This window comes from Apiospora hydei (genome assembly GCF_038363865.1).
Source record: "Apiospora hydei strain CBS 114990 chromosome Unknown utg000009l_segment0_segment0, whole genome shotgun sequence".
NCBI lineage: Eukaryota > Fungi > Ascomycota > Sordariomycetes > Amphisphaeriales > Apiosporaceae > Apiospora > Apiospora hydei.
The window spans coordinates 4,303,430-4,328,738 of NW_027117368.1; the positions used below are offsets into that span (position 1 = coordinate 4,303,430).

Below are 25,309 nucleotides of genomic sequence, written 5' to 3' on the forward strand. Positions count from 1 at the left end.
GTGCGGACCATGCCTTCCAACTCCCTTTAGCAACCAGATCTGTAAATGCGCGCTGAAAAAAGGATTTTGAACCTCGTGTGCCAGCCGAACCTATGAAATAAAAGTAGAACAAGCATGCTGAACCCCATTTTGTTTCACCCTTAAACGCCTAATATGCAACATCTTCTCCCTCCGGCTGAGCCTCTGTAGCGTCCATAGCCACGAATGACTCAACGATGAACCCTTTGCCCAGTTGAACTATATGCAGAACTTGCGATCGAGTGAACGAAGCGCTCTCGCATCTTCTCTGTTGAACATGTCTTTGGCGCCCGGAGGGCCCGTGGTGCCTGCGTTCATAGCTCTGGGGGAACTGTTTGCGCTGTTACTGCTGGCAGGGTTTGCGCTGTTGGGTTCCGAATTGGCTGGCGTTGGGTGAAGCAGAGCTGACAGGTTGGACTGTTTGGCAGCAGGGGCTTGTCCATCCGAGCTGGTGGTCCGAGGAGGAGATACCGAATGTGTCCGAGGAGGCGTGATGCCTCGCGTAGATTGTGGCATAGATGGGAGAGGGCCTTGAGGATTACGCGCGCTCGTGGCGGCGAGGCGCGGGTCGATCATGACGGCCTGTGCAGCCTGCTGAAGATGCTGTAGGTGGGGTGAGGTGGTGGTTGGTGGTTGGTAGGCCCTGGTCGTGGGCGGCGGCAGCCTTTCGCCCTCATAAGGCGTGGCTGCCTTAGAGTAGATAGGACCTTGGATTCCAGGAGATGTGGTGGGTGGTGGTAGCTGAGGTGGGGAATCTGATGGTGGTGAGGAGGTCCCGCGTGCATCATTGGGCTGATGATGATCTGCCGAGCATGCGGGTGTTGATGCGGATGATGTGGAGGATACGGCTGGGGCTTGACCTCGGGCGATAGCTTGCCATGTAGATATGGTGGTGTGTTCGAAGGAGAAGGCGGCCATGGTCCCATCCATGCTGGCGAAGCGCGCCCCAAGTATAGCCATACATTGGTTGGTCAGGGGGAGGACCGGCATTCGTGTACGGCTGCATTGGAGTTCTGGTGAGTGCTGGGGGTGTAGCGTCGTGTAAACTCGATTCTGGGTACATGCCCTTGGCCGGGACGATTTGTCGGAGTTGCGGATCGGAAGACGGCTGCGGCAGATCTGGAGCTCCCGGGTGCGGCCTCGAGTAGTATGAGATGAGATGTAAATGCTGGCCTTGTTGAGTGGTGATGCTGAAGGACTGCTTCATCAGACCGTCGGCCTTGTAGCGGTAGCCTTCCGGTTCGCCATCTGGATCCTCGTCGCTCAGGCGACCATCCGGGGTCCGGCCGTTGCTGCGTCTACTGCTGGTAGAGCTGCCACCGAAGCCGCTTCCTCGCTTGCCCTCCATCTCGCGGTAGGTTAAGAAGCTGCCGGAGACTCGGCTTGCACTCCATGACTTTCCGTCAGTCCATCGTCGCATACCCGCTTCCCGTTCGTCCCATACGAAGACCGAACCGGACCTGATCGATTGCCTCTCTTTCTCCGAAAGCCGTCTCTGTACCCGAGGCAAGAGGCCTAGCCTGCAAGCTTCGAACAACTTGATAGCGTCTGCGGGTGTCCGCACGTAACCGTGGTATGTCTCCATGGTGATGTGAAAGTGGTGGGAGGTTTTTTTGTTGTTGTTCTTGGTATAGTCCAAGAGTGAGGGAGATATGGACGGGGCCTTTCAAGCTTAAAAGGAAGTCCACGATGCGCCGGTACTTTCTTTTAATAAGCTTCCTTCTTTTGACAAGGGTATGGTCCCAATCCTATCCACCCACGTCAGGTCCACAGTCGAGCTTCCACAATACGGTGGATCATCAGCCAGGGTTAGCGACTGCAACCACAGGGAGATGATCCAAAAAGATACAACCACCACGCCGCAACTTCGCAGCCCCGCAGTGCTAGGTTTACGGTGAAAGCGGCCCTTGGCACTGTTTATGCGAGGGGGAAACAGGTACGCAGCAAGTGCCCAGGGGTGCCGCCGCTGCTGTCCTGGCTAATATGCGAGAAGCGCCCTAAAGCCAAGAAAGAAGTTCAGTTAGCCCGATAAACAAGCGGAGTTCGCATGGCTCAAAGAATCCGAACAAATCATGACAGAAGTCTAATCCCCGGCGGCCTCGGGCGATATGGCACGAGTTGAGCTCAATAGGGTGGGGCCTGGGGAAACAGAAAGGTAGGTTTTGGCAGGCCTGCGAGACAAACAGGGTATGAGATCGTACAACCCGCAGCAATGAACCCCAAACATCTGAGAAGTATTGCCCATAAGGAGCATGATACACGACAAGCTTGTGGAGAGGGGGAGGAAACACTGCTGGGACCAATCGCTACTCTCGCCCACTTGAGAGCTTGTACAGAGAGGATCCTTGAGCTTGGCTCGTCTAAAACTGCCTGAGATTCATTATGCTTCGAAACTTCAGACGACATGCCTGCAGCGGTGCATTGGCTTGCGGAAACCCTTTCCCAACCTCGGGGTTCGGCTCGGGTAAACTGCCCTCGCAGTCCCCAAAAGCCATTGCCGATAAACGTGTTCGTAAAACACGACTCGAAGGCACTTGCCTGCTTGTCGAGCAAGTTGTTGTTTTTTTTTTTTTTTTTTTTGCATGCAGCGACGTGACGTGACGTGACAGAAGAAACGGGACGGAATCATTTCGAAACAACAGACAATCCTGTCATGCACGTACGTACCTAGATGTTGGGCTCTGCTGTCCCGGGAGGCTGCCTGGTCGATTGATTGGCCTGCAAGGTGCAGTATTCAGGAAAGCCGGAGTGAGCGAGTTGCCTCAATGTGCGCGCGGATGCGAGCGAGCGGGCGAGAGAGAGATAGAAGGAGAACAGTGCTTGATGGTTGCGCTTGGTCGGTGGACGAGGGAGACAACCTGGCCCAGGTCAAATGTTGCAACAAAAAACCCACAAACGGCAGACAGGCAGTCGTGAGAATGGGAGGTTGTGTTGTTGCGGGCACCCGAGGATTTTTAAAGTTGGCAACACCAATGGGCGACGCCAATCCGCTAATGAACTGACGAACCTGGCTCGCTGGAAGGTTGACAGCAATTAAGGGAAAAACAACCAACAATAGCGTTGGGTCGGTATTTGCCGCTGCGAGGCGAGGACCCAAACTCTAGTTGGAATGAGACAAAAAGATTTAATGAGTGAGCCGATCCGTGACGGTGCGAGCGGAAAGTCTAATACAGAAGGGTTGTGTCAATTAGAGTCTCGCCGTGCTTTACAACAAGCTTTGAATCCGTGCCCGTGAAGTATCTCCCAATTATGTCAGACGGCGGGCAGAGGACGGGCAGGCTCTCGAGGGGGAGAGAGGGAGAGTCTAGGGAGAGAGAGAGAGGGCGAACTTTGGTGTGTATCGGACCCTATTTCCGCTAGCTGAAGTTGGCAAATCTGCGTCGAGTCAAATTTATGGGCTCCTCTGGGCTGTGGGTATGCTACTGTAGAGTCTCCCTGGGCTGACGATGGTACCCGCGATGGCGCAGATCCAGACCTGGCCTAGGGGGCCTGAACCAATCTGGATGCACACGTGTGGGGAGTTGACCAGACGAACGCCCAGCTGAAGGCGCTATTGGGCTGGGCAAGGGAGGTAGGCAGCTGGCTTAAAAAAACACCGTTGCAGGAGGAATGTGTGAAAGTGAAGACGATGTGAGCTGAGGCTGGCGGGCTATATGGGGACAGAGGTAATGAGCGGCCCTGTGCTGTGTCGACGGGTTGCGTGGCCGGCAATTGTTTACTGCATGTGCGTGCGTGCGTGCCTGTACTCGTATTGATGGTATCCGACGCAGTACCAGCTGTGGTAGGCGTGGTAGAAATAGGGCTGCTGCCGTGCCAAACACAGTTGAAGTCTTCCTTGCGGTGGCTGCGCGTGGGGGGAGATCACTTTGCGAATGTCGTAACGCCAAGGCGATATTAGACTCTGCTATGACGGTATGCTTTGAGACTGGCAAGGCTGGTTGCAATTCGACCACGAAACTGCTGTGAATCTAGAGACGCCAGCTGGAGATCTGGTTTCTAACGACCTTGCGGACAGATCCTCTTGTGTTTCCCTGGGCAATCCGCTTTTTAAAATTTAGATTTATCGTATTGGGCACAGTGCCGTCCCAACCGTGTTGCTGGTTGATTTGATCGACAAGGAGGAGAATCGACTGATCGCTGCTGGCCCGACGAGTAGCCACCGGGGATATGGGAACTTCCCTTTGGCTACCCGGCTTCTCTCTGCAGTCGGGAGACGAAAGCGCTCATCAATGCAACACGGCTTCCTCAATCCAGTCAAACTAGGGTTGCCGTTAAAGTAGGCGCGATGCGATGAAGCAAGTGCGGGTGGAAATGGTGAAGCAATATCGTATGTACCGTCATGCATCGGGCGGGCTGGGGATCATGCGGATATAAAGTTCCCAAATCAAGTTCAAGCTTATTTCACGACGACAGGCCAGGGGTCTTGCCAGCTTGGACGGGGGCGCGCACAACACAACGGAGAGGGACCTAGGCTAGGGGGAAGAGAAGGGGACGACGGGGAAGGAATAGATAAAAACACCCACCCAATCTACCAGTTTTACCAACCAGCCAGCCTGCTGCTGCTAGGCAATTAATTTAGGCCTTGGTGGTTGCGTCCCGGATATCTGCTGTACTGTACCTAATCCTCACGTAAAACCGCAGCACCATTTGACGTAGGCAACCAAACAACCTAGCCGGGGCTACTTTAACTCTATTTCACTTACGTAGGGTTAGGCAGGCAGCCCATCCCCCGCTACGCGAGCCCCACCCCAGACCCGCAGGGCCAAGCAACCAAGCAGGGCCAAGCTAAATGGCCAAGCATCGTTCCCCAAAACTTACAATAAACGCCTATCATAACCACCACCCATCCCCCCCCAACCTGCGCCTGCTTGCTTGGTCGTCTTAGGCATGTGCCGTGCCTGTATGAGCAATACCTATCTTATGTACTTATCTTGGCTTGCTCCCTCTCGTCCTTCTGCCAGGCCGAGCAGCAATGCCCCATATGTACAAAACGTACGATCCCAAATCTTGCCCCAGCTTGTCAAGCGCGCTCGGCTGTCGTTGAATCAAATCCCGAGGTTTTAGCTGAGAGGTCTGCCTTGTTTGTTGTCTTGAGGAGTTCCTCCGCGGATCTTATTCTCTTTGCTCGTTCGAGGCAACCAGCAACATGCCTCCAAGCTCGGTTGCCAAGAGCTTTGTTCGCCAACCACTTATGTACTCCGTTTAACATACACGTGCATATAACAGCCAAGCCAAGCTCAAGCTGGACTCTCTCCCTCGCTTTCGTAATGTTCACAAGGGCTGGGTTTTGTGGAGATGACAGGTTCAAGGGACACTGTAGATTTCTGAAGCAGTTCACCTTGGCCTCCGCAGTTGGTAAGGGGAGGTAGAATTACACGCGCGCACACAATACACGGGATAGGACGGGCGGGTACCCGGCTTTTCGGGAACCACAGGGGGTCTTCAATAAGTACATCATGTCAATCCTTTAAAATTTGACTCCTTTCCTCCTCAAGATAAGCGGTGTCGAAACCGAAAGCCAAGATCTGTTGGCTTGGTAAGTGCTCTCGTTCTCTAGGCCAATGCAGGCAAATTCCCATCCGTGAATATAGGTAAGCATGGTACTTTTCCGATTTCTGGACTAGGCGGGAGAACATTCGGCAACGATTGGCCCGTCATCATTATATTATCCACTGTCGTCCTCCTTCTACGGTGTTTCTATGACCATAATCAGCATTCTGCTCTACTCATGTTCTTCTGTATGTACGTAATGAGGCTGATGAACGGGAGCTGCGGTCGGGTTGTTGTCAGTTGGGGAAGATGAACTTCTTCCTGCTGGGTGTGGAGGACGCCCGTCGTGCCATTCCGTCGATACAAAAGCCGTGTAGCCAGCATTTACCCACATCCAGACGGCCGTCATCTTTGCCAAGTTCAAGCCCGTATGAATTTCGTCCTGGTAGGGGGAGTGTGAAGCCGCCTCCGCCTAAGCTGTATTCCCGCCCCATGTCCCCTTAATAAAGCTCCTTCCTTGTCCCGGGACAGACCTACAAGTATGTCGTCGTGTAGTGGTTGCACACCCACAAACCTGCTCTTGCATCATGTGTGTGTGAGCCCTGTGGTACTCGAAAACGGCCTCACGATGTGGTCTTCGTCTGCTTCTTCTTGCTGCTTGTTGGCGCATTCCTGCCGTTTTGGGACATTGGTGTTGGCTGTATGACTTGTCTCACACCCACTTTCGACAGGCTCATTACTCGTTTCGGTCGAACCACCCCTTCCCTAGCACAGCATCATGCGATGATACAACACAATAACTAACACATAGCGTAGACCTATTTCCAGACAAGAGGAGCTGCGTTGCTTGCTGTCTTACCTAGGGCTGGCACCCATAGGCCTTAGGCTCCCCCTAAACCCTCGCCATTAAGCTCTTAGTGTAGATGCGGGGAGGTACAGTGATTGGCCATGACAACCTTGTTCGTTGAGGGAAAAAGTACCAGAGGCTTATTAGTGTTGCACAAAGTTCAAATCTAGCGCTGCACGAAATGAGATCCGTTCCTGTGACACCGAGTCTACTACTACATAGGCGACCTGCCTAGTGGGCCATCATTTGTCGGTATTCTTGAGCAGTGGTGTTTTCTTGGCTTGGATAGATGCCAGTCATCCTCGGGTACAATACGGGAAGTGCGCATCAGCAAAAGGTGTGCCTGCGCAATATATCATTATATTTAGCACACAGGTCCCGTGATCAGGCAGTAAGTAGTAAGTCATTGTGGCTGCTGACGCAAATGCCGGTGTCTGTACAGAAAGTCCCGAGTTTGTGTGAGTGGGGAGCATCGCGAACCTACCTCCTACTTACATTACAGACTACATACAACCCTAGAAAGACATTGTGGAGGAAGAATTTCACACAGATGGTAGGATTTCATTGCATTGATGGGCAGAGATGTCATGCTAGAAAGCCTCGGCTGCTTGGCTTGGTGGTGGTGGTGGTACGAGACGTGGCTCGGTCCTATTGCAAAACGTTGGAAATGTAAAAGAACAGTAAGATGGCCGACGGGTACCTAGGCGAGGATGGGACGGTTATGCGAAATACTACGCATCTGAACGGAGTCTTTTTCTCCCTCTTCGCCTTGGGATCCTTGATACATGTAGAGAGATTCGGGGAGTGCCCGACTACTACATGTGTACATCCAAGCAGATCGCAGGGCTGATCTGATTATAGGCATCTCACGTAATCGCTCGCATGTGTGTGGGCTGTATGTTTTAGGCAAATGCTCCGTCCAAGTCCAGGGAGGATGCTACTACAGTTTTCGGTGCCGAACCGCGATATTCTCATCACATTAGCATATTGGTTCTCCGCATACGATTTGGAGGCTAGGCGTCTGTATCAGGGTTATTGATAGGCTGGTGAGGCAGTAGGATGACCACATCCATCGAGAGGCTGACTGACCGACCCAGCTTTTTCTTTCTTTCTTTTTCTCTCGTCTCTCACCTGCTTGCTAGCCTGGCTCGAAGATGCTCCGGCAATCTCACTCGGAGCATCTCTCTGCAGGCAGGACTTTCTGCAGTACTAATAAGGAAGGGCAGCAGCTTATCCGGGTTCATGCCCATCATCATCCACCATCGTCAGATCAGACCAGGCAGCAAGCAAGTTTCGTATGTGCCGCCGCCGCCGCCGCGAACAAGCAACATCAGCTCCACATGTGATTGGGACCGGCTGATGGAGATTAATTCCCAAGATGCGATTTGCTGAGCATCTTTTCTGCACCTGTGTCATCTTTTTCTTCGTCCGGTTATTTGTTGCTTTTCGTCCTGCCCGGGAAGTACCTTATCTGTCACTTCTCCGCCGACGGGCGCTAACGAAGCGGGGACAAATGCTCCAAAATATAAGTATGTGCGTACTAATACGTGCTTTTGAGGATGAATGGAAAGCGTCCAGTCGCCTTCTCCAGCTGCACGATTGATTAAACGGCATGGAAAAGGGCCGAGGTTTTACCTATGCCACATAGCTCCATCAAGAGGAAACAACCCGAGTTCAGGCTGGTGAGCAGAGACGAAAGTTGCGTTCTCTGACTGCTAGGTACATAATGTATGCAAGTATGCTTGCTACTTGGCTACGTGTACCTAGCTCCTGCTAGGCTCAACTTCTTAGCCCTAAGCTCTAGGTTAAGCAGGCTGTGAGTGTAAGCTTACAGCGGCAGGGGACCCTGATCGACTTGTGCCCTTACGCGTTGTCTTGGCACCACGCGGAAATCTGTTCGTCTCCCTTTCCCCCCTCCATCCTGTTTAAGCATACATTTAAGCGTTGGCAGCCACCGTACCAAGCTGGGTTTAGCTCCATCGTTGGCTGCAACTCGTCGCGGATCGACTGGGCCGACTGCTTGCTACTCGAGTCCGCCCGTCTACGAGGATGCATGCTCACATACTGTGCGTATGGCATTATGGCGAGTGTTGTAACGCAACCCTTTCCAGTGTTGTCTGTAGTCATCAGCTTTTGACCACGGGATATTTCGGACTTATACCGTAGCAGCCATCCCGTCTAAAAGAAGTACCCATGCTGCGCTGCGAGTGAGGGAAAGACGGTGAATATCGCCGAGACTTTTTTTCGACCTAGCAAAGCACAAACAACCCATTTGTCACTGCAGTCAGCACTCTGCAGATTCGAGTAAATCGCCGTCATATTGTTGCCTGCTACCCATAATCTATCGTAGCATTCGGGCCAGGAAGTCTCTGCGCATGACGGGTTTTGCATGGTACTGCCGTATGTCCTACGAATACGGTTAAACGGCCTGGCCCCCCTCTCCGCTCACTTCGTCAGGGATAGGTCTCATTGGGCAACCAAGACAGCGAGGATGGGGAGGGACAAGAATCTGACGTGATGTTGGCATCCGTCCAACCGTCAGCATTATGTTTCCTGTTTTGGTAATCTGGTCGTACATGTTCCCCAATGAGAGGCCAGGCAGTCAGCCTGATGGTTGGTAAAATGGGCAAACAACATGGAAGTCAACAGCACGTTGGTTGTTGTCGACTGGCCCCTGCCATCTGCTGCCTGCCTAAATTTGCTCCGGGGGGCTTTGGGTAATGCCGTTAGCTCTTCTCCCCTGGCTGTCAAAAGTCAAACGGAATGGTGACGGGTGCCTCGTCTCAACTTGCCCTTCTCTGATGCTTTTTCTTTTTACCTGGTCCCAGGGGGCTGGCTACACAAGCCACGAAACCTGCGCCAATTACCCGCATATCCCCTTAAGTGCTGAAGCGCTGCTTTTCACCAAACGATTGGGTACTGTACGGATCAGGGATAATTTAGTACGATCGACTTGACGTTTTAAACGTCCGCTCCGCTGGGTGTGCTATTTGATTGGTCGAATGGCCCTTGTTACGGCACGCACGGCCGTGTTGATCATTTGTTGAAAGTATTGTACGGGAAAGCAGCGCTTCAGCACTTAAGGGGATAGGTATGTACAATGCCTGCCTCACCAGACCCATGCATTTTGGCCCTGGCTCGCACATATGTACATGTATTTTACCCCCGATTGGAGAGAGGGGGTAAGAGAAAAGGGAAGAGAAAAGAGGGAACAGCATTATCTGTCCACCTTCGCATAATCAATCGACGAATGCACGGCACCGAGCAGCGAAACGCCTCCAGATGCCAGACGCTTTTTCCAAGACTAAGCAACGCTTGGCCCCCGCGAGCCCGCTGACGAAAGCATTGGTCATCTGCACACGTTGACCGGCTCTCTAACGGCGTCCCTTGATCCTCTCTCTGATTTGCTGGGCTTTACGGTCAGGATCGGGCGCGGCGTGCCGATAGTTCAACCTGGATTCCTCACGAAAGTCGGCGGGTTTCTGGCGGTTCAGTGGCTTTCTCAGCCATCTTCGTTCAATCTGGCCCTGCTGCAATGAATGCCATGAGTGGGTGTGGTGGAACCTTGGCTGTCTTGTAGGCTATTTGTTATTCGCCAGTAGCATCGTTGGACCGTCTGGTCGGAACCCAATAGCATATCGAGATTTGGGCCGCACCCCTACATAGCGCATAGTAACAGCGCTCCTACGCCTGCCCCTTCCAGCAAACACCTTCTGAATGCAGGACAATAGTGCCGTCCATGGGAGCATTCTTATCACTGCTTCAGTTGCCTTGTGTACTTACGCTCGCTCCAAGTAGGCGGCGGCCAGTGGCGTCGCTCCAGCAGGAATCTAGAACCTGCTGTGCGAGCTTTCGTACTAATTCCATCTACGGCGAACATCGCGTACAGTCGCTCACCCACGGCGCAGTCGGCGCCGGGATCAAAATGTATGATGAGCCAAGGCGGTCTCGTGGTATAGCTGGAGGTACACTAGACACACGCGAAGCTGGTAGAGACCAGCGGCCGAACTATATGTCATGTGTCACGTCATATTCAGGCGACCAGAGCAGGAACAAATGGCCACACAGGGTTGCGAATCCATCTCGCTACGCATCTGGGTACCATATCCGGAAACGAGGTTAAGAAGGAGGCTGAACCTTGGCGGGAACAGTAATGAAGGGAGACAGACGAAAGTGCCCCGACCATCTGGATGTCGAGTCATGGCACCGCAAGGGGAACGAAACCGAAACCACAACCGAGGCAGCTTTCATCACAGTTACACCATGTCCTCGACTGACCAGACGAGCCTTGACTTTTTATTTTGTAGGACTGCCCACCCACTCGAGTAGTTCATGCGTGATTGGGTGTGCATCTTTGTGCACCGAGTACAGTTTCGGTCGGGAGAGGCCGGTCAGTTGGCAACAACGCGGTGGCACAAGCAGCAGAAACCAATAAAGCATCCACTCGTTCTTGTCTGACCGGACTCTCGTCCGAGTTCGCGTCGCACCAAACAAACAGACGGGATGGACAAGACTGATTCAGACCACAGAAGCTTAAGTGCGCCACACTTTGTTTTTCGCGATTGTCAGACTGTTTGTGTAATTGTTTGTTTGTTGTTGATCGGTGACATGACACCTCGCAATTGTTGACGAGCCTGCTTAGTGTATCATGTCATGCCATAGCTGCATCTTCCAAAGGCACATGTACCCGACCGACACCTCTCGTTCGTTTCATGGCATACATGGAATGTTAAGGTTGGGCGGGTAGACGGGCAGCTTCCGTGCTCTTGGCCTAGGTAGGTGGTAGGCAAATTTAGGTACTGTATGTAGCCTGTTCTTCCCAGACGCTCGGGTTCGATCACAGTCAATCAAATCAAATGCTGACTTGTGATTGTGTTCTGGCTCGGGCCTGTCTGTCGACACCTAACTCGATAGCCCAGCAGCACTGCTTGTTGGCACCGCCTTAGGCCTGCTATCAATCAGAGAGGGTCGGAGGCTAGACCAGACTCTCCCCCGCGCTTCACTCTCTTTGCATGCCAATTCCTCCGGACTGAACAGGCCCTCTCGAGTCTCTCTGGAGGAGCCTCTCTGGAGTCGGACCGGCCACCATTGGGAACATCAAGATAAGCAAAAGGTCGGTCTAGCCCCTGCTGCCTTTTCCCTCGCTCCCATTTCTCCGGTGCTGATGCAACAATTAACAGCAGGCCTGGCAGCAGCTGAACAACCCTCTCTCACATGGCGCATCTCTCCTACACACCAAAGTGCACCAACGGCAGAACTCGCTGCCCATGCCAGATATGCTAAATTCGTGCTCAGCAAGCTTGAAACCTAGACACCCGCCACAAGTACCATGCCGTGTAACAACTTAAACTGTCGAGGGCTCATTGAGAAGCAAACTTTATTCCATCGCCTCGAGCTCCCGGCAGCGAGTGAGTGCTATTATCAACCCGATGGGAGTAACCATCACAAGCCAGCCCCGTGTGCAGCGCGCCATGCTCCACTACAACAACAACAACATTGCCCAGTCGCCCGCTAAGCTTAAGAACATGGAAGACTAATAACACACGACTGCTGAGATCTCTCCCAAGCCATGGCTGGACTTGGCGGCAGCGCCGAGTGCCCCAGTGCCCCCTCCAAGAAAAGGGAAGTGCGGGTGCCGTCTAAATCGTTCGGAAAATCGGCAAGCCTGCTGAAAGGTGCGCAAAATGCCACCAACACATCACTAATGGGTGGGGAGAAGCATCAGCTGTCAGGTCATATTCGCACCGGCTTGACAAAAGAAACCGATAAGATGTGCAACTATTAGAACTGCCAATACTAATGACATCCAAGCCCCAAGAACCCTGGGAGTCTGGGGGTCTGGACCCATGGGGCGCGCTGTGCCACGTCGGCCATACTTCCCAGAAGATACAAACATCCTATACTCGTAGGATTAACTACATGTATGTACCAACAGGGACTTCTCCCTGCAGTACGTGAACCTGGCCATACATAATAGGTCTGCCTGTTTCTTAGGCCAAAGCATTGGCCGGATGTTCGGCGCCGCCCTGCTGGATTATCGTCAACGGAACACCTGGTGGCCGGCGTCTTGGCCCATGGCCTCGTCTGGGCGGTTCCTGATATTCTCGGCTGATTGACCTGTCTGGGTCCAATACGTAACAGTCCAAGTAACGGCAAGTAACGGTCGAGCGATATCCCGCATACATCCCATACATAATCCATCCATTCACTACTGGATCATACAGGGACGGGATGCGACAGCCCGGTCTCCTCTCGCAAGTTATACGATGACCGAAGCAATGATTACATACGAGAGGAAGAGACTGATGTGCCACTGTGGCACACGACCACCAAGCAAGGACGGAACGTATGTAAGAACCGTATGTGCAAGCCAACTACGATGCTCGCTCGCTCGCTCTTTCAAAAATACGACAAGGTGGGCGATACCGTGATTGCAATCTGGAACGGCCGACCCGCCGCAGTTGGTTGGCAGGATTAAGCAGAAAAAAAAAGCGATTTCACCGCCGAATGATTGGTGCGTTCTTACCTCACACTGCTGGTCCTTTGCCTACCCCCAACTTCCCGAAGATGCGAAACCTGCCAGCTTAAGCTTAATTTGGCGGCATAGCCGAGTCAAATCAGAAGAGCTCCATGGGCCCCGCCTCGCGCAGGTCACTCTATCCGTCGCCAGGGATGATTCGCACCGAATACAAGTTCACAGCCCATGGGGGCTAGGGGGGCAAGGGGCCTAGAAAGGTAAAGGTCAGAAGTACGTCTGCGATAGTGTACCAGAGGTACTTGGCTCTTGAACGCACCAATCAGGACCGTACCGTCAGCGTGACTGGTGCTGACAGGGGTCACGGAATGGATCCCTTGAGCGGGTCAGATATTGCCAAGCAAAAGCCAAGCTTCCTGGAAGAAGTGAGAATTGTAAAAAGAAACATTATGGATGGGGTGTCGGCGGCTCCACCACACCTGTCCACCCTGCCACCTTATTCTAACAGTGACGCGGCCGCGAGGAGGGGGAACAAGATCGGGTTGCATTTCATGTCAAGCTTCTTCGTTCGATCGGCAGAATCGGCAACGAGGGGAACGAGTCTCTCTGCCTGGCTCGAAATAGATACACTCCGCAAATTGGTGCGATTCGTAGTCGGGGGAAATGACCGTATCAACGGGCCGTTATCACCGGTTTCCCTGAAGTGCGAGCTTATTCAGTTTGTCTGGTAGATCGAGTAGCCTGTGAAAGTGCCAGAAAGAAACATGGTGTAGTTTCGCACATCCATCGCCAGAGTCGTTGAAGTAAACTTTACTGAACTGTGATGAACCAGAACTTCTCTGCCAAGCTTCAGCCAAGTTTTCAGGGTTCCACTTCGTATCATCCTTCCGTTGATAGGTCGATGGGAGAGGGAGCCAAGGTGAGGCCCACACGCCGACACGCTTTCACTCACTGTCGACATCTGAGACATGTCATCAAACGTGCTCACTGCTATCGCCTGACACCGGAAACGTGCCCGTATGCCCTGGTGTATACGACCGTATTGCCCGTACTGTCCGAGTGACAAGATTCCCTTCTACTTACTGCTCTGATCTGCAGTGGTTGCTGTCCAGGTCTCCGGCGGAGAAGATGGGCACGGGCGGACAACCGGATTGCCAATCAGGCGATCAATGCATGTGCCTGCGACGATACTTGAATGTATACCTATTGAATTGCCAAGACTTGACTGGGCTGCCAGGCTGCCCAAGCCTGTGTGTACCCAAAATCCAACAAGCAGCGTAGTAATGTGCTGATGCGAATTTGCGTCACTCATATAATGACATAGATGGTACTCCGCTTTCCGACGACCTATACGGCAATAGCTCCGCGAAATAAATAGATTATGCGGGTCAAACGGCACACCTTTAAGCTTAGGAGGGCACGTAGGGATATGCCCCGTTCAGTCAGTAGCAGGATGTTGCCGGGATACTACTGAGATTGACTCATGGAAGATCAACACCTTGGTGAGCCCACTTACTAGTTGACTTGCGCATTGTGTGTCCGGGGCTCTTTGGCACGGATTTAGATGCTGGGTGGCATGGATGGAAGGTAGTCCTTGCCCGTTTTCTCGCATGCCATCATGCATCTCCTAACCACACTGCCGCGCTCTTCGCTTGTTGCCTATCGGATCGAGTGATGGCAGCGACAGCAGCACGAACAATGTCGTGTCAGGGAAACATGTGTCGTCCATGCAGACAGCGGTGTCCGCGCCGAGGCAGCAGCGTTCTTCAGAGTACCAATATGAGTACTCCCCACTGGCTGGGGAGTGTTTGCATGTTGCATCAGAGGTATTAGTTGGTCTGGTCGGCATTAACGATCTGTACAGCCCAGAAACCCCATTCATATGCCTGGCCACATGATCCATGAAGCGGCTCGAGTTGCCAGAGGTAGGATCGTATCAATCCACGGGCGTAAGGAGTGCCCATAATGCTGTGCTGCCGTGATGGGAGATCACCAGGGTTGAGCAAAGATGTGACAAGTGGCACATAAAAGGTAAATTGCGACATGACTGACTGGTCCAAACTTGTGATTAAACTCGGATGTGAGCGGGCGGGTATCGTACAAACCCAACAGGCATAGCATTCAGTTTTCGAGGAGAGTCGCGGTAAGGTGCATTCTACTTCACCGCAACGGCCGCGCTTCCGAAACGCTGTGGCAATGGACGCCCATCAGCTCCCTTGAGAACCTCACTAGACCGTCAAGTGTGCTGCTGCAAAGGGCCTTGATGATCGTGACAACGACCGGGAAGCTGCACATCCGATCTGTCAAAGCGAGCCTCTCCGAGCCTGTCTCAGCCCCCATGGTGGCCTCCGTTCCGACAACCCTAGGCCATTTGGGAGGTCCGGCAGACACTGGTCTCGTCTGAGTCAACGTCGTGTAGATGTAGGACAAGACAACCCCATGTCCCAGAGAAGAAGGGCTAAACGAAGAGGACCAGAGCCAGGACCGTATTTCCGGCGCTAACAATCGCATCTGCCATGCCAGCGCGGGAATGCTGCTGTATCCCGAATTGTCTGAACACCAGAGAGATAGCACACCAATCTGTCAAACCCAATTCCAAAACCACCGTGTGGTGGACATCCCCATTGACGCAGATCAAGATACCAGTCCAGATTACCTCCCAGGGTGACCGCATTGGCCTCATCAGGACCAGCATCGTCATATGATGTTCTCATTCCAAGTTGTCTCATGGAGTCAAGCAAGTTCTGCAAACGATGTTCGCGCATCGAGCCGCCCGCGATTTCGCAAAACTCTGGTACCAGCAAGTCGAAGCACTCAACCGTCTCCCCTAATGCTGATTCATCATCTCTATCGCCGTTTGCCTTCATGTAAAAAGCTTTAATAGATCGAGGGTAGTTTGTAACGAAGACAGGGGCTTCCCCTTTACCCACATGCGCTGCAAGGAACTTCTCATGCTCAGTTTGCAAATCCTGGCCCCATTGCGGCTTCTGAGGAAATTGCTCATTCGAGTTCCTGAGGATCTCAATAGCCTCCGTGTAGGTAATTCGGGGCCAGGATTTGGACTGCAAGCCTCTCCAGCGGGCCGCGACCTCCTCAACAGAAGCCAAATCCGAAGAACCTTCGGCCGTTCGTGTAGAGAGCTCATGAACCACCTTGGAATCCGCAAGGGCAGTCCCGACGTGCCTCAGCATATCCTCGACCAAGTCCATGACAGATTCCAGATGATCGGCGAAGCTCATCTCGGCTTCCAACATATAAAATTCACTCAGATGACGAGGAGTATCGCTTTGTTCCGCGCGAAAAGTTGGCGACAGCGTCCAGACATTACCGACCGCTTGGGCCAAAGCTTCCAAGTGGAGCTGGGCAGAAACCGTCGTGTATACTGGCCGCCGGAAGAAATGAGTGTTCCCGTTGACTTCGCTTGATGACGACTGATTGTCAACAGAGATGTTGAACACTTCACCACCACCTTCGCAATCTGCTGAAGTAAGTATCGGCGTATGTGTTTGGACGAATTGGCGACTGTTGAAGAACTGGGTGAGCGACGTGATGATTTCAGAACGAAACCGCAGGAGAGCAGAGTTGAAAGGTATCCGGGGGCGTATGTGGGGCATTGTCCTCAGGTATTCAGGAGTCTGGTACTTCTTCTGCAAGGGAAAGGTCTGATACGGGTGTCAATCGGCGTATGCATATATAGACTAAGGGGACCATCCAGCTGGCGTAAACTCACCTTGGCGTCCGAAGGCCCGAGGACGTCTGCATGCCGGACCTGTAACTCATGGCTCTGTCCATGACCTCTACTAGGTGTCCAAGACCCATGTAGCCGAACAGCCGCACCAATGGTCAAGCTATATTGCCCAAGGTCAGCAGAGGCGCGCGTATATACCAACCGAGCTGAGCTTCGTTTGTCCTACCCTTCAGCCTTGTCCGCAGGTACGACAGCCTGTAGGAGATCCAGCGACGTTCCATCGCCGAGAGATACAAAATGGGTCTTCTTCTGGGCTCGAACGGATCGCACATAGCCATTGACCTGCACTTCAGCAACCGTGTCTGCCGGCTTCCATTCCAGGAAGCCGGAAATAGTTTTCGGGGCCGTGGTCAGGAAGGCTCGCGGTATGCGGCGAGCAAGGAGGCCCAGGTTGGGTTTCGCCCAATGTCTGCGCGACGATGCAAAAAGGAGCGACATGGCCACCACCAGTCAGCTTCAGCACCTCGACTTGACCTGCAAAATACCAAGATATACGGCAAGATATATGAGCCTCATAAGGGAAGCATCTCTTGCACCAATCAAAGCGTGGAGTGCGAGCAGCAGGTATCTTTCGCGATGAGATGCAGCAGCTACCACTGGGCTGCAGGTGAGGTTCTTTGCAAAGTAGGCTGGATGTACGTTCGTGACTGGGTCATTGTTTACCCGAAAGAAGCCGGGGGTGTTTGGGTGCCTGTGCACGACCGCCAGCTACCTACCTAACCTACTACCGGTACCTAAGTACCTACCTACTAGATTGAGCCGCCCGCCTCTGTCTGCCCCTCTGAAAAAGATCAGTAGTTGGCGTCTACTGTCAACCGGGGTCTCCTAGAATCCCCGACCCTTCACTAACACCTGCACATTAGGTACTGTACTGTAGCAGCGCGCCGTGATCAATACCTGGCCATGGAGAAGGACATGGATTGTTTAATTCGTCCTCACCTACTTCACGTCCCGTAGATTGATCGTAGTCTCGCCCAGCCTTACAGCCCTGTCAGTGATGGGATCCCGCCTTGGACTTTGTTGCTGTTACCGGATTCGTCGTCAAGCACCAGTAAGCTTCTGACTGTCGCAATCCCTTGACTCAGATTGTACATCGTTCTTATCTCGTACGTTCCCGGCACGCATCTTTTTACTGCTGCCCATCAGGTCGACCGCCATGCCCAGCCAGCCCATCGTCGCAGATAAATATCAGCCAATATCCGATATGATGAGGCCCGCTCTCGCGTGCTCACATTGAAGAGTCTAACCCTTGTTTTATGATTGATCACTCCCTCCCGGCCGTCGGAGGGGTGCGCTCACTCACGAACATGGCTTGCTAAGAGGTTCGGCCTGGTCTCCGTCGGTCGACAGGACGGGAGTGGTTATCTCCCCTCTCCTCACCTGCCCCATCAGTGGGCGAACCATCATCCGTGAAGTCTCAGCAAAGAGAGAAGAGCCATGTCGCAACCCGCCGGGGCGGTCAAGCCCTTCTCGTACGTATTGATCCTCCTTTCCCGCGCTGCATCGGCCTTGCAGCTGTCGAGCAAACCTTACCCTTGTCCCCGGATCCTCCTTGTGCCGGCCGTGTGTGTGTGTATGCGTGTGTGCAGTGGTGGCGCTTAGATCTACGACGAGATCGCTGTCTCGAACATGCTTGCAGTCTGCTGTAACACAGATCTGGTGAAACATCCAGAACGCGCGCGCTGTCTCACTTGATCTTCATCGATTTGTTTTTTATTTCCAGAATCTTGGAGAGCCGAATCGTCGTACAAATCACCAATAGTGTGTCTAAACTGAACTGAATTGCTCGCCATAAACTGCATGTGTCGAGAGCAAGAGAGCCCCATCATAATCAGTCCCTCCTCCAAAGGAAAACATCGTAGGCATTGTTCACACTCCGCCAGTTTCCTTTGTCTGAAAGGGTTTTTTTGGTCCCCAATGTCCTAGACAGCTTCGGCAGTATCATTGCATTTTCAATATTATACGTCACACACCATGCACCCCGGTCCTCGCTCCTCGAGCCCTGCATTCAAGGGTACAAGGCTACTTCTTCCGACCCAACCAGTCGGTCGAGGTCAGGCTATTGGCCCATGGGATCGATCTATGTCGGTATAAGTATATCTCTCTGCCCAAACCTCTCCTCGGATCGGGGGAGAGTCTTCACGCCCTCTACCAGGTGCAGTGCAGTGGTCATCATTGAGCATCTATATCACTTGGAAATTTCCCATACGGTTCCCTCTAATATACGTACCATCCTTCCAAGATGCCTTCGTCAAAACCACGTCCGGCAGAGGTGGCCCAGGAGACGAAAAGGCATTATCTTCCAATGATAAAGGCACAGTACTCAGAATATTATAATTGGCCATGTTACTCTTACCTCTACCACCATCCGATTCCTGTCGAACACTGGCCATCAGACTCCTACCGCGAACCCAGTCTGGCTCCACCCCAATTCTGTGAGTTTGGGATATCAGCCACTCTTGGCTGTAGGATGGGCTGTTGACACATATTTAGCCGTGACTGTCGGCGATCCGGTTGACCTTGCCATCGAGTGGGCGCACTCTTCAGGGGACCCGGACTCTCGGATCCCCTTCATCGCTGCTGCAAATGACAAACGGTGAGACGACATCCATTCTTGCGATTTCTCAGCTCCTCCTTTACCGCTCCCTTGACGAAAAACGAGGCTAATAGACCCAGGGCTGGCGGCGATTGGGAAACTGGCGTCGTCGGTATGGTAAACCTACATGGTATACTATAGATAATCGAGTGGAAATTCTGAGTTGCCCCTTTTTCAGGTTACGAGGAGCGCTTCTGCCGCCGCAGCACGCTCAGTCTTACGCTGTCTACTCCTGCACCGAACTCGCCAGTGGATTCTAATTATCCCATCCCGTCCGAGGGCTGCATATATTCCGGATGCGTCGTGGTCTTCCGTGGGCCCCATGAGCAATATACCAAGTGGGAGCCGGAGAATTGGTCTCACCTGCCCGTGGTCTCGGTCCCGGCGGCTCGCTGGCCCAAACTGAATCAGATGGGTACAAAATTTGCGTTCGACGTAGAAAAAGAGCTGGTCCGGGCCAAGATCCGCGCCGCGCTTGCAGCTTGTGTATACAACGGCCACAACCGCGTGCTGATCGGGAATTTTGGACTGGGCAACAGCGCTCGGAACCCGGCCCGCGAACTGGCAGAGCTCTGGCGAGATGTCTTCCTCTATGATCCCGACTTCCGGGGAAGGTTCGTTCAGGTATGTGGTAGATTTGGTCGGGGGCGCGGCATGGGGTCGCGCGGCTTGGAGTGGACGGTGGATTCTGGGGACATTAGTTGCGTTTCGTGATGACAAACGGTACTGACTTGACCCCAACTAGGTCTGCTTTGTCTTCGAGGACCTCTACGAAAGCACAACTCGTCTCATTTTTGAGGATATGTCGAAGAAAGCCAAGGGAGGGGGGGAGTTCGAGCTCCAAGAGCAAATCGAGATCCCACGGTTCCAGCTCGAGCTCGGCACCAACGAGCGCAACTCCCAGTGACTACGACATCTTTGCTGCAGTATTTGACAATGCCGCGATACAGAGCGTTCTCACGCGGCAGGATCCACGTTGCAACATTTCCATGCTCACATCCTGATTGTTGCGCCGTTGGCAGCTCGGCTGAATATCATAACGGGGAGGGGTTAATGGTGAGATCAGGCTACGTTTTCTCGTGTATCAGGCGTATCTATGGGGGGTTCAGGTTTCGGTTGGGTCAGGCCGGGGTATTTGCTTCATTTCGGAGGTTCACTCTCGTTCCGGTTGGGTTGTCTTCACGTTGGGTGCCCTTGCAGCTTTTCGTGGTGTAATCTGTTTATGTTGTCTGGCCCTAGAACTCTGGTTGCATTGTTCATGCAGTGGAATAGGAGGGGACTTGTCAGACTTGCCTGGCATGTGCAGAGAGAAGAGCATGCAGTTGTCGACTCAAGAGGATGGTCACACAGGTTGGACATGCTGACTATTGGTACATACATACCTGATGCAGAGTGGGCAGAAAGTAATGGTCAAGAGCATCCAGAGACCTGTAATGTGGATGACATGTAGGCTGAAGTTTTCACTATTTTGCCAGATCTCCCCCAACTTTACCGTTCTTCGCTCTCCGTCTGAAACTCTATCAAGACAGTGTGTCCTGTCCCGGCCCGGCCCGGGGTTTTCCCAGTACCTACTTTACTCGGGCGGAGAAACGTCGTGTTTGTATCGCAATTGGCGACAGCGACCAAATAAAGCAATACATCGGCTGAGAAAAGAAAAATCCGCAGCCGCTTCCTGAGGATCTTGGTGAGCCTGGCAGCAGAAGACGGACGGGGTGGGCCGCCTAGCTTCAGGAACTCCACCAAGCTGCACGACACTACATCCCTGATGCTTGCTTTTGAGTCGGAATTCTGAGAGAAGCCTGGCTGTATCTGTCGACTGGAGCAGATTAGTGTGCGACACAGCGGCTTTTGCCTCAGCTCGAAAAGGAATATGAAAACCGCATGTAACTTTGCATGCTCTACCATGTCACTGCATCAGGTGTATATAAGGGGGAACGACGCATATACTAGCCGTTGGGGCAGACTTAGGGCCTGGGGTATGCATATTGAGGCTTCCACCTTTATCATCGATTGATGTGTTGCATCATTCGAATGAAACGTAGGTAGGTGGCAGTTTGTTTCCCTCTGGCCGTAGACCCTTAGACCCTGGTCGGAATTACCACCGTTCCCTTCCCTGCAATCACCTCGCCCGCCCAGTCACATACAGCTTGGCCGCCCGACTGCATGAGATGGCGCGCTCTTCTTTCAATCACAAACGAACTGTGACGACCGACATGCCCCCGGTGAGCTGCTTGCATGCAGAAGGGCATTCAAGACAAGGCAAGCTACTCCGAGATGAGACATTTTAATACGACTGACCAACTTCACATCAGCTTGGATCTGACAAGTCAAATTCTGACGGCTGCAGTCCCTCCAGCCGATACAGCGGCCTCTGACGGGGCGGTTTGGTTTGCTTGCCGACGAGTTCAGCCGCCGGGAAGCAAGACAAACAAATGGCGGAGCAGTGTCGTTACCCATTGCTTTTCGCCCGTACTGGGACAATGGGCCGCGGGGATTTGCGCTGCGATCATGTATACAGATGTTGCCCAAGGCTACCTAGACCGATGATCTACAAGAAAAAGCACGTTTGTAGCACCGAAGGCTGCACAGGCGTGGCGCCTCAACGGGTAAAACTCTATTTCTACTACACAAAGTGCACAGCAAGAGGGCCCCGGACCAGACGAGGAAGAAGACCTCAGAAATGGGAGCACCGGAGAAGAATACTACAACCACATGCTGTACGTTCGATTGGTATTCCGAGCCCGTACATTGCCTTCCCTAACACGCTGAGCTCAGCCAACCCTTCCTTTGAACTGGAAGTGAAGCCAAGCCATTGAAACAAAGAAGAGGACGGTTTGCTTGACGGGTGGGTGGAAAACTTCTGTGTTTTCTTATTCAAGTGCGGGCCGTCGCAGAAGCTGTAGGTCTCAGCCAAAATGCCAGACTCGAGGGCGAGTGGCAGAAAAGACGAGGACATATCACCAGCAGTAGTGACCTGAGGCATTCACTATCGTCCACAGGCAAGTACTAAGTAGGTGCCAACCTGTTTGTCAGAATGGGCGGAAGGTGGGATGTGACCCCAGAGCAAAGTAATTCGCGGTTGCCTGGTGGCAACTGACTTTTTCTCTACCGAGCTGGCCACTTCCCGTCTACCTAATCAAACCTGCATGTGCGTGCCCTTTGCGGAATCTGGCAAATCCACTCAACGTTGAACCCATGGGTTTGTTGACCCTGGTTCCGGCTTGGTAACGAAGTCGACACCTTCCACTAAAGATACATACCGTCGGCCTGACATGCCACGATGCTCAATACGTCTGGTCGATGTATCCGTCCCGTCTTGTACAGTTGCCGGCCTGGACGGCTGCGATGTGCATTACAAGGCATGTAGGTAAGCGCAGCAAACATGACCCGTTGCCACTGCACCTGCGAGTTGCCCAATCCATTGCTTTCCGCTCTGCCATATTCTTGCTCGGCCGGTCTAACCTGTCCCCAATTTGGATCAATCGATCCTGTGGTACTGATACCGACTTCAGTTGACCGAACTGATGCTGGCCTCGAGGAGCAAAGCAGCCCGCCCCATTCTTCAACTCAGCACGTCCATGGATCATTGGAGTGCTGATGGCACGAAGCCACACGATCAGTGTGGATTCGTTACATGTATTCTAATGCGATAACCGCGAGACAGTCTACGGCAAGATTCTGCCCACGGCAATCACTCGACATACTTGATGGTAGGTTGGGTTACATCTTCTTCTACGCCGTGGCGCCACCCAATGGGACATCTTATAAACGACTTTTCTATTCCTCCTTCTCGGTTGATGAGCAGTAATTGGCAACCCTGACATAGCCGAACTGAACCTCTAGCCGACTACGATTACTGATGGCCAGGAGCCACTCACCCCCATCCCACACTACTGTACTTCATAGCCCATGGGTGTCAGGATCGTGCAGAAGATATCCTGGAAACCCAGTCCCGCAGGTGGTTGATCACTCGACAAGTGGGGGCCGTGACAGCTATCTGGTCATGTTGCAAACTCATGGCCAGCCCTGCCTTTAGCATGCGCGAGAGATACTTGGAGATCATGTTCAGACTTTTCATCTGGTATCGATGTTAGCAGTTGAACATCCGATCATGTCACCAAATGTACCGATGCCCTCAAGGCTAGCCATGGAAGCTGCCCATGAAACCTCACTCGGTATCGCCTGGTTCTTAAACCAATGATATGCCATATAAAAGATGAAAGCATGTTTGCTCGGTACGCAAGTGGGTAATCCAATGCGTACCGAGTATGTAAGTGAACTGCACCAGCCACATCCACCGCATCGGGACTGATCCTCTTACACTGACTGCTAGACAACAGGGCCGTCCTACAGACAGGCTACCTGTTCCGGATTCCGGTCGCGCATTGGTGGGCTTGCAATCACATGGCTGGCCAATGAACGTCCTCGTCACAACATCAGCGTTGGTTCGGCCCCCAGTAGTTCATTGGGGCGTTGAACGTCTTTCGGCCCGAGGTAGAGAAGCAGAAAAGTTAGCTGAGTACATGGTTGACTGCAAGAATATAGGTGGCGACACCACGGGCTCCTAAACACACCTTAAGCGATCACACGCGCAAGGCTGAGTCTGATTCTCACACTTGGGCTCAAAACGATCACGCCACTTGCCAATTCTTCGCTCCGGGGCAAGGCGCGGCAAGGCGAGTACGGTGGGCTGTTTTGGTGCCCTAAAGACACTCTGGCTTTTCAGCTAATGGCCAATGCAACGTTGGACCACGACATATGTACGTGATTCCGCATAAGTCAAGAATCCCGGTGTCGAGAAAATTGGTACCCTGCGAAGCGAAGATGGATCCTCGGCGGCTACATTAGTCTTTGTGGGGTTGAGACATGAGAAATGTCCATTACGGATACGTGCCAGAGGCTTGAACCCTGGCCATTCGCCAAAGGCGTCCGCGGCCACTGTTGCTATTTTGATAAGTGCAACTCCTAACTCAAACCAGGAAATCCATTGGCTTTTCCCCGGTAGGATGACAGGGTGCCTTGCTCCCCTGTCCCGAAGATGGCACGTCAAGACCACTTGGGAACCAACGCGGCGCCAATCTCGGGTGGCCCATATTCGCATCGAGATGACAGTTGATGTTCTTGCCACATCGGTCTGACCAGGACGACGTGCCAGTGTTATTCTAGGGTAGTAGTTGAAGGCCATCTCGGTTCTCCCAGTTCAGTACCATAGGATGACCATCTCGGGGGCTGCAATAGTCACATGCGATTCGTGGATGCTGTTGAAACCCTATGGTCGCCTAAGCGCATCCCAACACCGGGTCACTACACACCGAAACGCTCAGTACACGTACCTAGACGAGCGTCAGTACATCCCAGTGTTTGCACCATATCCCCGGGCTGTGACTAGTGACCGTTTGTGCGTCCGGTACATGATGGTCTACGAGTAGGAGAGGGATCGCGGTTACCGTAGCCTGTTGAGCTTGTCCGTCGACTTGCAGGAATCCAGATTCCGGAACGCGATACGCTTGCTGGGATGTTCCTCCGCGGAGCCATTTAAAACCACAGTCGTTCGGTATCACATATAGCACCACTTCAATCCCAGTTGGCTGCCGTGTCCTGGTGCCACTCTCTTGTCAATGTAACTGACTATGATGGGACAGTCAGCCCTGCATTGGGTTGCCCACCGCTGACCATGAAAGTATTTGGTGCTTCTATTCAAAGACAAGCCAGATGCCTACTATTCCTACATTGTATGAATGAAGAGTTTCTGGTATCATTGCCATCGTCTCGAGATACAGTCCAGATCAGATCTGGATAGACTAGGGCTGTGTCGGGTCTATTTGAGAGATATCACAAAGGTGGCCAACACTCGGTTCTGGTCATCCCGGCATGAGCCAGTTCATCTTTAGAAGTCAGCCTGTAGTACTCAATGCTAGGCATATCGAATGATCGCCATACCTCTTCCCGGGCAGGATCATAGGGTGTACGGGTTGGATATGTTGACTTGACTAGAAGACGGGGCTCGATATATCAATGCAATGCTTAAGACTGGAACACAGACTAAACACAATTGGTATGAAGAGTGAAGTGCCAATATAAGAAACGACTCACAACATCGGTCATGGCTTAGCCATTACACGACAAAACTTCGTT

The 25,309-nt window shown here is 52.7% G+C and overlaps 3 protein-coding genes across 3 annotated transcripts; 1 reads left to right on the forward strand and 2 right to left on the reverse strand.

Annotated features, from left to right (window-relative positions):
- Window positions 1-237: 237 nt before the first annotated feature.
- Window positions 238-1,603, reverse strand: PG997_013148 (uncharacterized protein; the record flags this gene model as incomplete). Its single annotated transcript, XM_066817462.1, has 2 exons — window positions 238-773; window positions 865-1,603. 2 exons carry the CDS (start codon window positions 1,601-1,603, stop codon window positions 238-240), a joined length of 1,275 nt encoding a protein of 424 aa, XP_066663154.1.
- A 13,589-nt stretch (window positions 1,604-15,192) lies between these two features.
- Window positions 15,193-17,016, reverse strand: PG997_013149 (uncharacterized protein; the record flags this gene model as incomplete). The annotated part of the gene is made up of 4 exons (XM_066817463.1): window positions 15,193-15,230; window positions 15,487-16,492; window positions 16,561-16,678; window positions 16,745-17,016. The coding sequence occupies 4 exons, from the start codon at window positions 17,014-17,016 to the stop codon at window positions 15,193-15,195; spliced, it is 1,434 nt and encodes a 477-aa protein (XP_066663155.1).
- A 1,804-nt stretch (window positions 17,017-18,820) lies between these two features.
- PG997_013150 (uncharacterized protein) lies at window positions 18,821-20,178 on the forward strand (the record flags this gene model as incomplete). The annotated part of the gene is made up of 6 exons (XM_066817464.1): window positions 18,821-19,013; window positions 19,072-19,174; window positions 19,255-19,286; window positions 19,353-19,798; window positions 19,920-20,038; window positions 20,079-20,178. The coding sequence occupies 6 exons, from the start codon at window positions 18,821-18,823 to the stop codon at window positions 20,176-20,178; spliced, it is 993 nt and encodes a 330-aa protein (XP_066663156.1).
- Between the last annotated feature and the right edge of the window lie 5,131 nt (window positions 20,179-25,309).